Raw genomic sequence first — 13,534 nt, forward strand, 5'->3', positions numbered from 1 at the left:
ATGACCATGTCAGTGGGGAAATTGCCACACAAATTATAGCCTACCTATTCTGTAGAATACTATGCAACAGTGAAAAAGAGTAAATTAGATTTATAATGTACTAATATGAAAATTTCTCAAACATAATGAGTGAAAGCAAGTAGCAAAGCAATACATATAGGCATGATACAATTTATAGTTTTTAAAAACACTAAATAATACCATACATTCCGTGTGTATGAGAAAGAGAGTGAGAGAGACAGAGAGATGGAGGGAGGAAGGTAGGGAAAGAAAATGTTTGCAAATTAACAGAAAAAGGTCTAAGAGAAAATAAGCCAAACAGTGAATACGGAGGAGGAAGGCCAGGGAGGAAATCAATGACAGAAGCTTTTAGCCTTCCCTTTAAAATTCTAATCCTTTACAAGAAAAATGTACATGTTCATGCATCATGTGGGAATTAAGTCAATAAATAAGAAATTTAAAAGCAGCATAACCATATGCTTGACTCAGTTATATAAAAAAAATTCTATATGTGTATAAGTACTTCTCTTATAATATAAATGCATGGAAAGGATACCATAAGGATACTCACCAAACTGTTGATGGTTTTGTTTTGTTTTGTTTTGTTTTGTTTTGTTTTGTTTTGGTTTTTGGTGGGATAGCAAATAGGGAGGGAGCAGGAAAGGCAAGTTTCAAAATTTATTCTCTCTATACCTGTGTATTGTTATGATATTTTACCATGAAAACGTACTTATATATTACTGAATAATTAAAAAATAAAGACATGGAAAAAGTCAAAGACACACTGTTAAGTGGAAGAAGCCGATTGCTCTATTTTGTATATATAATATAATTATATTGTATACAAACCCAACAATGTATACATGTATTATATGTGTGTATATATACATACATATATTCTAATGTACACACAAAGTACAAACTAGACTTTCACAATTTATTTCTGTGTTAGATTATTTTTTATAATGAGCAACAGTTTTGCATTAAGAAATATTGTAGGGACGCCTGGGTGGCTCAGTTGGTTAAGCAGCTGCCTTCCGCTCAGGTCATGATCCCAGCGTCCTGGGATCGAGTCCCACATCGGGCTCCTTGCTTGGCGGGGAGCCTGCTTCTCCCTCTGCCTCTGCCTGCCATTCTGTCTGCCTGTGCTTGCTCGCTCTCCTCTCTCTCTGACAAATAAATAAAATCTTAAAAAAAAAAAAAGAAATATTGTAATAATTTTCCAATATATACATATATCAAATTACTACATTCTACACCTTAAGCTTAAACAATGTTATATCTCAATAAAAGTGGGGAGGGAAGAATTAACAAACAAATAGAGAAATCTGATTATGTCATTCACCTAATCAAAACTTTTTTTTTTTAAAGATTTTATTTATTTATTTGACAGAGAGAGATCACAAGTAGACAGAGAGGCAGGCAGAGAGAGGGAGGGAAGCAGGCTCCCTGCTGAGCAGAGAGCCCGATGTGGGACTCGATCCCAGGATCCTGAGATCATGACCTGAACTGAAGGCAGCGGCTTAAACCACTGAGCCACCCAGGCGCCCCTAATCAAAACTTTTTAATAGGAGCATTCCCATTGCTCCTAGAGTAAAACCTAAAATAATTAAGGAGTCCTGCCATTCAGCCTCAGTTCTCCCCCTTGCTTAATATGCCCTAGTCATAGATGACTATCAGTTCAAGTCCCTTATACATGTTCTACTTTCAGGTCTCCACAAATGTTACTTATTTCCTGTACCTGAGACACTTTCTCCACGCACCCCTCATCCTCCTCTATCTACCCCAATTGTTCCTTCATTTCTCATCACTTCCTCAGGGAAGCCTTCCCTGACATTTCGTACAAGGTCAGGTCCTCCTGCTGTAAGCCCCTATAGAACCCCCCCTTTTTCCCCCTTCATAGCTCTTCTCACAGTCTGCAGTCTTCTTTTTATAGGGTGGGATTATTAATCCCAATTATCACTCCACCTAGGCTGGAAGCTCCATGAGACCAGGCCTTTTGTCTGTCTTGTTATATCCTGATATCTAGTAAGAGCTCAGTAAATATTTGAGAAATAAATGACTGTTCCCCATTCATTAGGATGGATCGTGGCTTTGGTACTAGCTCCATTTTCCTCTCATTCAAACCCCTGCCATCATATAAATGACCTCAATGACTATGGATGACTCACCCAACAGTCAAGCCTCACTGCCCCTTGATCTCTACTTCTACAAGCCCTGATCACATATCACTTCCCCTGCCATTTCTAGCCATTAGTATTCCTGACCACCTGCTAAATATGGGACTGTTCCTCTTCAGAATTCCTGAACTCCACTTTCTCAATCTCTGGCTACAAGCTCTCATCCTTGTTACTTCTGGGTGCTCAAAATACCCACTCCTCATTTTCATCACGATCTCCCATCATTTGACTTCTCCCATTTGCAGCTCATTCCCACCTCATCCCTTTACTCTGTAGTCAGTCTAGACTCAGTGGTACACCACAGCAACCACTCTCTCATTAGCAGCCTCCCTGCTCTTACCATTTTTAATCTGCCATTTTGCTGAGCAGTTACTATGGGCCACTCTCTGTGCATTATCTCTGTAACTTCTCACAACCCCTAAATGAGGTAAAGACCACCACTGTCCCCTTTACAGATAAAGGAAAGGATTTTTTTTAAGGGAACAGATTCTTAAAGAGGTGAAATGATTTGTCCAAGATCACACAACCAGAAGGTGGTGGAGCAGGGTAGAGCTGAGATGTGAACAAGATCTGTCAGACATCAAGGTCAGTGCTCTGAACCAGTAGGTTGTTTATTCACTCAAAGGGAAAGGTAACTGTGATTGCAACAGATGGGAGGGAGGAGGACTCTGTGAAGGCTTCAACCCCAACGGAGCCATCCAGGTGAGAGCTGATAGTGGGCTTATCATTATCTACCTGAACATTGCAAAGAATTCGAATGATAAAGTCCCACTTACTTCAGGAGTGTGACTTTGGGGAATGGGCTTGGTGGGCTTTGTATGAAGGCACAGCTTAGTGCGCCTAGAAGAGACCAAAGAAAAGCATCAGTTTAATACACTCTTCCAGAATAAAATGTTTACTTTAACTTCTCTGGAAATCTATATATTTCTACTTTTGCTGCCATTTATTAAATACCTTCGTGTGCTGGGAACTTATTGTAATCTTGGTTACACTTACAACAACCCCGTGAGCTACTCCCTCGTTTTATAAATGAGGAAAGTGACACCCGGGAAGATGAGGACAACTGCTTCGGGTCCCACGGTTAGTTAATGTCAAAGAAGGGATCAGAACCCAAGCCCGTCGGTCTTCTAGCCTCTTTCCCCGCAGAGCGCCAACTTCAGAGTCCTCCTTCCAACACTGTGTCCACACAGGCTGGCGAGACCCTGGGTGGGGCTCAAAGAGGGGCGTGCTCCCAGTCGCTGCGCTGCAACCTTAGCAAGGTGCTCACCAGCAGGCCTGAGGCTGATGAGCTCGCCCCCCACCTCCCGCGCCCCAGCTTTAGGGGATGGCCATGAGATCCCCGCCTGCAGTTGTTCATGAGGCGGGAAGGGGGTGATCCCGCCGTGTCACCCCTCTCTGAGGGCACCAAGACCCAGGGCACAGCAAAGCCAGCCGCGAAGCCACCCCGAGTCCGAGGCGGCCCCGCAGAGAGAACGGGCAACAGCTCAGTCACCTGTTCCATTCCTCCTCTCACACAATCCAAAGACACGATGGTAGATCCTAAGGTGACCTATATGAGCTTTCTCCCCACTTGAAGCCATGATCTGGGGGCCACGGATGGCCATCCACGGGCCCAGGAGCCCTCGCTGCTTGCATGCAAACCATGCAAACCGTGTGCTGCTGCTGCTTTTTTTTTTTTTTCCTCCAGGTAACCGTCAACAGTTTTCCCGGATTTCCAAAGGGGTCATGTCTTCTCTCCCTCTCCACCTCAGAAAATTAAAGTTAAGAGTCATGACTTTAGGCTCTGTCAGCTCCAGCTGACCTGATAGCCTTACCTCAGTCCCACAGGCACGCAGAGTCAGTCCCGCCCCCTCCGTCAGTCTGCGGTCCTTTCCGCTCTCCCCTCCCCCTGACGCACGCCTACACGAAAGCACCCTCCACGTACGTAACCCCCCACGCACGCGCCCCACACACGCGCCCCACGCACGCGCTGCCAGTCTCCACGCATACCTCCACACACGGCCCTGTAAGTGGCTGCACGCGCGCGTGTCCTCCACGTGCCTCCACACCCACTCGTTCCCGCACAGAGGCGCTTCCCCGCGTAGGCACCTCTGCGCCCCGCTCCACACCCGCGCATCTCCAGTTTACACCTCGGGATCCTGAGGGGCGGGCGGGGCCGGACCTCCCCTGCTGCCCAACTTCTCCCGCAGCGAGTTCCCGCCCCGGCACGTTCCGCTCAGCCCGCGGCACCTCCGCCGGCTAGTCTGGACTGAGCCGCCACCTCCCCTCACATCCCAGGAGACACCGGGAGGGGTGTGGCACCTCCCACGCTCGGCCACCACGGCTTTCAGGCGACAGGGAAGCCAGTCGCCGGGGCTTCAGCAACTCGCTCGATTTCCGGCCCGTCCGAATTGGCGAGTGGGGCGACCTTTCTGATCCGCTGGGAAGTGTTCACCTGGTTCTCAAAGCTAGTTGGCCCTTCCTCAATTTCCTGCCAGAGGGAAGGGCTACGGGAGAGGGAGCCAAGGTCTTTGGGGCGGGGAAGGGGAAATGACTCAGAGAAGAAGCGGCTCAGAGGGAGGGGCCGGCCTGGAAAGGGGGGGCACTGGCGGGGTGGGAGGGAAAGGGGAGAAAAAAGAGAATGGGAAATCCGTGGCGGGGGTGGTTTTGAGGGTGTCTAGCAGAGTCCTGGGAATGCTTCCTGGTCAACCCCAAATTCTGGTGCCACTGGCCCGGATCGTTTCTGAGGTGCTGGGCCTCAAACTCGATTACCCCAGTGCCAGAGGCAGCTAAGGCTGGGAACCTTACTAGCTGCTCACCAGGCACCACGGAATCTACTGGTCTGGACAAGGGCACAGGGATTAACTCTTCGTGTTCTGTGGAGCCAGTAATAGTCTTTAGCTCCTAGGGTTGCTGGAAGGATTAAATTAGTTACTACATTTCAAGTGCCTACAGTAGTGTCAGAGACTATAAGCAATCAGTGATAGCTCCTATAATTACAAAGGTTCATTCATCGGTAGTCTGTCTCCCCTCTAGATTATTGTGAGTCTCAGGAGGGCAGAGATGATGTATTTCAGTCAGCACTGAACTCCAGCACCTGACACAAAGATCCTATCAATAAACTACTTGTTCAGTGAATGATTAAGCAAGTAATTGCATGATAAGTGTCAAGACCCTCTCTCTTTCCTGTAAAGTATGTTTGTGGAAGTTTAAGGAAGAATGGCTGTGATTGGGGAAGGTGGCACATAGGACCCCTGTTGGTTTCTGTATCCATCCAGTGCCCTGTTCTGCCCTTAGAAAGTGGAATGTCTTTGGCAATTTCCTACATGGACACATGGAAAACTGTTCCACAGCTAACCTGAAATTTGAAACTGAGACATGACTAGAGCAGGATCTGCATTTTGTACAGTTAGTGAATAAATCAAGGGAAGAGGGCTGAAGTGGAAAACTCAAAAATAATGGTGTCAAATGTATGTGGAGGAGTCTAGCATGGGAGCTCTGAGTGAAAAGAAGTGTGTGAAGAGGAGTACAATCACCTCAAAAGGGAGTCTGATGAAGGTCCCAAAGTAATAGCAATGTTACCCACTTTTCTCTTCTAGTTTTAGGGGTCCTGATGATCTGCCCTGGTGTCCCAACATTCTTGGGATAGGTATGCAGATTTGACTTCTACCACTACATTCAGGAAATTTGCATTTATGGGAAAGCCTACTGTTAGAGCTAAAAGGGACCTTAGAAATTACTCATACATTTCAATTTATAGTTAAAAAACTGAGCCAGAGAGGACTTGGGTTTTGGGATTCTCTGGCCTTGGTACTGAATTTTGCTGGGTCTGATATTGGTTGTGTGTCCCAGTTATTCCTTTAATCCCTGCCTCTACCCCATCCCCACCCCAAAGACACTGAGCAGAGTGAAAGGACATGAATGGAAGGTCAGCAAAAGGGGGGGGGAGTTCCTCAACAGACCCTGACTTTGCTTCCTTTGGCTTCCCCCCGGGAAGGTACGTGAGCGTTCAGCTAGCTGCTATAGGAGAATAACTGCTCTATGACACCCAGGCAATCTCACACGATCTACATTCCTCCTTCAGGCAAAGGCTTGAACCTTGAATCTGAGTCTTGGCAGAATGCGTGATCCTCCCAGGGCACTAGAGGATGGGAGGCCTACAAGGAGCTGCTTCAAGACCACGGCTACTTATCTCCCACTACCTCCTTATCCCCCCCCCCTCTCCCCTGGAAGGCTGTCAAGAGGTTTTCATCTTCTCCCACCTCCTGGGATCTGATGAGATAAGAAACTTCCTGACTCATCCCTCTCAGAATAAAGCTACATACTATAAAGCCACTTAGCTGCAGTATAAAATTGGCTTCTTAGCAAAGGGATATCCCACAACTACCACTGCAGTCCTCTGGCCCCTTTTTCAGTGTCATCCTTTTTGGTGTTTGGGACAAGGACCACTCGGAGTGGGAACCTTTGACTACTTTTTCTTTCATTGTGTAAATAATAAACTTAGAATTTTTTTTAAAAAAGTGATCCATTGTACCTGCTGAATAAGTCAGGCCTTGGATTTGTGTGCTTGACAGCTGCTTGCTATGAATTTCACATTTCTGGCATATCACAACACCCTCCCTTATCACCAAGGGAGTTAAGCTGGGCAAAAAAAATGTGTAGATCATAATGGCTTTTTCCTGCCACTGGACATGAAAGAGAAACCAGCCCAAATTCAATTTTCTGGGACTCTAATCTGGCTGGAGAAGTGGCAGATCCTCTGCATCCTGTGGACAAGGCTAACCCAACAGGAAGTAAGCATCTATATTCCATTATTTTAAAGACACCTCTTGACCCCAAATATGTCCCAAACAAGCCTGCCAGAGCATTGCTGGCTGACCTTTTCAAACCTGTTAAGTCTATAGCTTGCCCCCCCAACTTGTCAAACCCCCAGATTGGACAACTAAAGTACTGTCTCTAGGAGGTTATTGTTCACATTTTCTTGTTTTCTGAGAAGGAAGGAAGAGGTAGAGTGAGGAGCTAGAAGAGGTTTGAATTTTCCCCATCCTCCTCCATTAGCACATTATCGATGGCTAATCTATTAATTATTCTAATTATTCCCTTTGAAGAAGACCAGCCTTAAAGAACAGTTGCCTGTTACAAAGAGGCAGTTGTGGGAAAGCTTGACCAGAGATATGTGCCTGAGAGGGATTACTCTCTCTCAGGTGGTGCTGTTAAGTTCATCTAAGACAAAATTACAGTGTACAAGGTGGCCTGCTTGTCATTCTGTTTATCAGGTTCTATTTCTATTCAATCAGCATTTACTGTGTATGTCCTATGTCCAAGTCTGGTAAGAGCTTCTATTCTCACCCCTGTGTCTTCTGTAAAGGCTTTCTTTTTTTAGCTACCTGAGTACTCTGAGTTTAGAGGTTAAAAACTATCTGGGATGAATTATTGAATTGGATGCCCGACTAGATTATAAATATTAGGAATACGATTTTCATCTTAGTATGTCCCCCAGAGAAATGAGAGGAATACTGGGAACACAATGAATGCCTCGTGAATGACCCGTCCAGGCCAGTCATAATTGTAATTTGCATATTGTGCCCAACAGTTACAGGAAGTCCACCTTGATCCTCCACCCCTGGAAATTCACAGTGGAGGAGAGTCATTCTCATTAGCTATCATGCTGTATACACTTCCATTGTCCATGTAACAACCCACTTGGCGGACTCTGTTACTCCTAATCTTTATAAACCTCACCCCCAGTTACAGGCTCACTTTCATTGAGACTCCAGGAGCAACCCTACTCCCAGGTAGGGGAACATGAAGAACCCTTATCTTCTCTGGCCTGGCCTATCAAATAGAGTCAGACATTCCAAATGTCACATCCCAAAACACACACAATCTTACCTGTGGGTAATAGCCCCATATTTGGCCTTTGCCTAGGTTGCTCTCCAGGTAGACCAGTAAGCCCCTGATATTCCAAATTTTTGTCTCTCTTATATTTTAATCTTCTTGTGTTGTGGCCATCATTTCTATAGGCCCTTGGTCTGACAATCTGTTTCAAGTCACTTCTGGCCCTACTCTGACCTTAACCAATAAGTTCCAGCAATGGGATTTTCTTTGTTCTTCCTTAATTCCCACCTTCTGCCTCAATCCCTGAAACATAATGTGCATGTCTTCTTGGGTCTTACACCCTCATTTCTTTAGTCTTCCTGACGATTGCCTGCTCCTGAAACCAGTCTTTGTTATTGGATCCCGATTTCTAGACTCCCTGGATCTTCTCTGCCCAAATCTCTACCTTTTAAATGATAACTGATTTCCCCCAAGTCATTTAGACAATTCCGGTAACCTACAGCCATCTTCCTTTTCAGCTTCCCCCAATTTAAACTCCAGTGAGAGACAATCGAGAACTCATGAATACATATATATTTATTTAATTCATAATATAGCATTTTGGATGGCTGGGATATTTTAGAAGGATGAGGCTGTGTAATCCACAGATGCTCAGATTTCTGTCACGAGGAGAGACACTATTGGTCCAGAGCTCCCAGTACAAACAAGTCTGGGATAAAATATTTGATAAAAAATAGTCCGACAATAGTCTAATAAATATTCTAGCCAACAACAATAACACAGTATATGTCTGAAGCTGGCAGACCAGACCGTAAAAGGCAGTTTTACCTGCCCTGATGGCAGTCAACCCGGCCAACCTGTAATACGCAGCCAAATACAGCCAATGGCTCCAAGGCTACAATTGGCTTCAGGAATGGAAATAAGCATGGGAGTGGTTCTTATCTGTCAGCCTCACATTCTCCATTCTGTAGAGGAAAGGGTATCAAATATTTGAGCTTATCAAAAAGTCCATCCATGGATTGCTCCATCCAGGTAGTCATATATAAATATGTAAACCATGGAAGCTTAGAAAATTCACCTAGTGTATTTAAGCTGAAAAGAACACATAAGTGATGTTGCTGAAATCTGAATTTCACTGCATCCAAAGTTACACAATGGAATTACATGATAAAAACACATACAGATGCAGCAATTCTTACTTACAAGTAGTCACAACTCTGACGTGGCATTAAAATTTCTTTCATATTCTCAAAACAGGTTTAACTCTATTTTGATTAGTTTTGTGCTTTCTTCAATAAGACAATATAAAAAAGTGGAAACAAGCATAAATTGCAGACAGAATAATTTGCTAGCAGAAAGGATTGTAGGAGAATAGATTGAGTAGGGCAACAACAATGAAAACTGAGGGCGTCGCCTTCCTTGAAGATGTTAAATACAGGTCTTATTCCCTTTGTCCAACTGGGTTTATCTAGCTAGAGCCAGTCAATGGCTTCTCTTAAGGTCTCTGGCATTGCCACTATCGAGGAAAGCCTTGAAGTCTCCGGGACTCACCACACCCCCACAGGAGAGTACTTTGCCACCATGTTGTTTCGTGGAAACCTCTTTTCATTATTTGGCTGAGAGATGTCACTGTTTACCCCAAACCCAATTTAATTTCCTACATTATTCAGTAGGTTAAACTATGAGCAATTTTTGGCTGTAGCCCAAACTTAAATTCACCTTCAGAGGACGAAGTTTGAAAAGATTGGGAAGTTCTTGAAAAGAATAGTGCCACATGTTCTAGACAGTTCCCCAAGTTAACTTCCAAAGAGCTTCTGAGGCAGACAATAGTCATTTATATGTATGAGTCCTGGGACATCTGCAAAATAATATCAACACAGCCCAAATGAAGAAGTAACCAAGCTTTCCTGCCCAGAAAATAACAAACACCGGTATGGATATCAGAGTACAACAGGGAAACTTTGCTTATTCATTCATTCATTCGTACGTCCATTCAATAAACATTAGTCAGGCAACTACTCTGTTCCACGCACCATGCCAAGTATTAAAAAGTACAACAACAAAAGACACAGTCCCTGCCCTCAAGGTATTCACAGTCTAGTAGGGAAGATGATTATTATACATTAAACTTTTGTGTGCATCAGAATTACCTGGGAACTTGTTCAAAATGTAAAATTCCACTTATGTGCCCAGATAGTCCAATTAAGTAGATCAGGAGTGGGGTCTAAGATCATTGTTTTTACAAACACCAAAGGTGACTCTACCAGGTGGTCTGAGGACCACACTTTGAAAACACTGCTATATAAGGTGATTATTGCTAAGAAGGGGGTGGGGGGAACTCTCAGGGTGCCATGAGAGCTCAGAAGAGAACATACCCCAGTCTAGGGGGTGGTCAGGAGTTAATCTGGTTGAGAGGGTTGGGGTGGGGAAAGGTAGTCTAGGCTAGGGTCAAATGTAAGGTGGGGAAATTGAAGCTTTGTCCCAGGCCACTGAAAGGTAAAGGGCAGAAAAAAATGAATAGCTGCGGAGACCCAAAGATAAGGTAAAAGGAATTGGACTGGGGTGGAGGGGGCATGTTCTGCATTTATAGCATTTTCACACTATTCCCTCAATGCAAGAACAATTCCTGTCCCCTCTGGGCATCAGAACTGTTAGTAGTGTCTCTATTCCAGGCCCAGAGAACAATTTGTATGAAGAGTTGACCTTGTCTCACGTAACAAGTGGAAGGAGGAAAGTGGCAAAGGCTGAAGCTGGGAAAGCTAACAAGGGACCTGAAAAGCCAAACCCGAAGTAAATGGGACCTTCTACTGAACGCTATGGGAGCCAGTGAGAGGTTTTCTGAAGGGGAAGTGGGGAAATATTTTTTTTTTAAACTGAGGGCCGACCCCTCGAGGAGAGACCAGAGTAACTAAGAAATGAAAGGCATCCATTTTAAAGCACCGCTACACTGTACTGGGGCTGGGGCTGGGAGGAGGGGGTAAATGTTTCTTGTGCACTTCACTACGTGCCAGGTGCTGTGCTAGGCAGTTTACATGTGCTATCTTTTGAAATCTTTGCAACAGCCTTGTGAGGTAGGTATTATTTTACAGAAGAGGAAACAGAGGCTCAGAGAAGTGAAGTGCTTACTCTAGGTCACACCGCTAGGAAATGGCAGAAGAACTAGGATTATTTTAGTCCAAAGACTACGAGCTGTCCATGGCAGCAAGCTAGCTCCCCGCACTGCTCGATCTGACTGAGGTTGCTCCTTTCCTAATTAGCAGAAATGACATACGGTTTATTTCAACCAAAAAGCTGATGTTGCTGCTAGATAAGTAAGTTTGAGCCTGCCATCTGTATGCGCATCAGTCCTGCTTTCCCTGTTAAGTGAATAAACAATACAAAGCTGTTATTTAGGGGATTTTTATAGCTACTTTGTCTCTCCTACAGAATAGTAAGGCATTTGACAGCAAGGGACTGTGTTTTTATCAATACATCAGCAGCAGAATGGTACCCAGCATCTAGTAGTTTGTTGAATGAATGAATGAATGAATGAACGAATGAACATACGTCCACCGAGGCTGTTAGAAGGAAGAAGGGAGACATTTTGGCATTGTTCCAAGGCTCCAGTCTGGTGGCTTGTAACAGCTACCGCTTTGTACAGAAATAGTATTTTCGCAACTCCCAAGAAGTAGAGTCCTCGAGGCTGACTTATCTCCTGGGAAGGAGAAAGCTCTGGTTCTGACATCCCCAGTCCCTGCAGCGGGACTGACAAAAATCACAGACCGTAAAACTTGATGCCCTTCAACAACAGTGAGGAAGACTGGGATGAAAGTTACATTTGCACTTGCCACGGAAGGGTCCGATAAGCAGATGACTAGTGTAAACAAGATCGCAAGAGGAACAATTCTTTAACCTGTTTAGGCAAACAGACTGTTATCCAGCACTCTGAAGCACTTCAGAAGTGTTTTATCTGAAAATACAAGTACATTTATATGCAAATTGTTGTTGCATCTAGAAAACTCCATTCTTACCAATTAAGTAAATAAAGTTCCTAAAGAACATCCATTATGCAACTCTTTTTTTTTCTTTTCTTTTTTTTTTAAGCCTAATTCTGGTAACTGTACGTACTTGAGAGTAATGAAACGGTATTTCTTTGGGACATTCCGTGACGGAATTTTTAACAATTCAAATGAACCTCCTCCATTAGGCAGCCTCAGTGAAACTGTGCTTCTACTTGGATCAATTTTCTATCCGGCAATAGCATCTCTTGTGCAATCTTGTCCCCCAATCTCTCCTAATCCAATTTAGAGCTCTTCCCAGCATCTATGTCATTATTGCACATGTACCTGTGTGTGTGACAGGAGGGAGAATGGGAGGGATGAGTGGAGTGGGGGAGGAAATGTTGCCTGATTTTGATGATGTTCCCTTTAGGGGACAAAAATGGATGATATAACTCATTTTCCCTTCCAGTATATTTCTCACTCAAATGAGCAAATCAAAAAATTTATTATGTATATATAATTATAAAATGAATATATAACATATATTATTTATTCATTTTATATATATATTATATATACACATACATGTTCTTTGTATAATAAATCCTCGATTGTAGGCTTTTTATCAAAAACTACATATAATATGTGATCCTTTGACTCCTCAAAATTCTACTTGGCCAAACTGGCCAGTGCTAGGAAAGGCTGACACCCCCACCCACGCACACCTTTCCGGCTGGCTAGCCCCTTGTTCAGAGCATCTTTCTACATTATTTACTTAGAATTATCCTAATTCCTCCCAATATCATTTATACTCCTAAATCACTGGGAATTTTTAATTCTCCAATGATAAGAGAGGTATTCTCTAAATTTCTCCTCCAATGGCTTGAACCCAGACTACTCAGATAATTCATTCTGAGAGACTCAATACATTAATTCAAATACAAGCGTTAATGCACAGAAATTAAATCTATAGTATCTAGTTATTTTGGATGCTTCAGATGAACTTTATTTTGTATTTTGTATATTGGACACTAACTGAGGTTTAGGAGGGGAAGACCTGCTGGACTGGAGAGCCAGTGAATTATTGGCTCTCTGAAAACTTAATGGCAAGCTTTCATCCCAGAAACATAAGGGGATTCTTGAGGCCTGCAGTTGCATTCCTGCCGCTCAGGGTAATCAATAAAATCTGGGGCAGGCAAGCCAGACAGGATCATTAGGGATTTGTTCCAGATTGTGAATGTTGGACAAACTGGAAGAATGAAGGTCACGTCAAAAGTATGAAGATGGAGAGAGTTAGCTGGGTCATAGAAAGATAGCATGTTGTTGTCATAATCCAGAAGGACACCCAGACGTTTCAACTGTGGGGGCACATCCACCAGCATTTCCTTGTTGTTATGTCTCACTACAAAGTTACTATTGCATCGAGAGAAGACCCATGAGGAGGCATTCTTGCCAATCCATTCATTCTTGGGCGCTGATTTGTAAGCGATACCAATTGCATACCTGTGAGACCGTGGAAAGGAGAGAGAAATAAACATGCATTAATGATCTCAGTGG

The 13,534-nt window shown here is 43.9% G+C and overlaps 1 protein-coding gene across 7 annotated transcripts in view; it reads right to left on the reverse strand.

Moving 5' to 3' along the window:
* Positions 1–10,868: 10,868 nt before the first annotated feature.
* The window catches only part of MID2 (midline 2), a 97,648-nt gene continuing 94,982 nt past the window's right edge, over positions 10,869–13,534 (reverse strand). For all 7 annotated transcript variants that reach the window (XM_047715915.1, XM_047715916.1, XM_047715914.1 and 4 more), the window contains one exon: positions 10,869–13,480. In XM_047715915.1, the coding sequence (XP_047571871.1) occupies positions 13,078–13,480 (403 nt within the window). In that variant the 3' untranslated portion in view covers positions 10,869–13,077. The remainder of the gene's footprint in view (positions 13,481–13,534) is intronic.

The sequence above is a fragment of the Lutra lutra genome, chromosome X, assembly GCF_902655055.1.
Source record: "Lutra lutra chromosome X, mLutLut1.2, whole genome shotgun sequence".
NCBI lineage: Eukaryota > Metazoa > Chordata > Mammalia > Carnivora > Mustelidae > Lutra > Lutra lutra.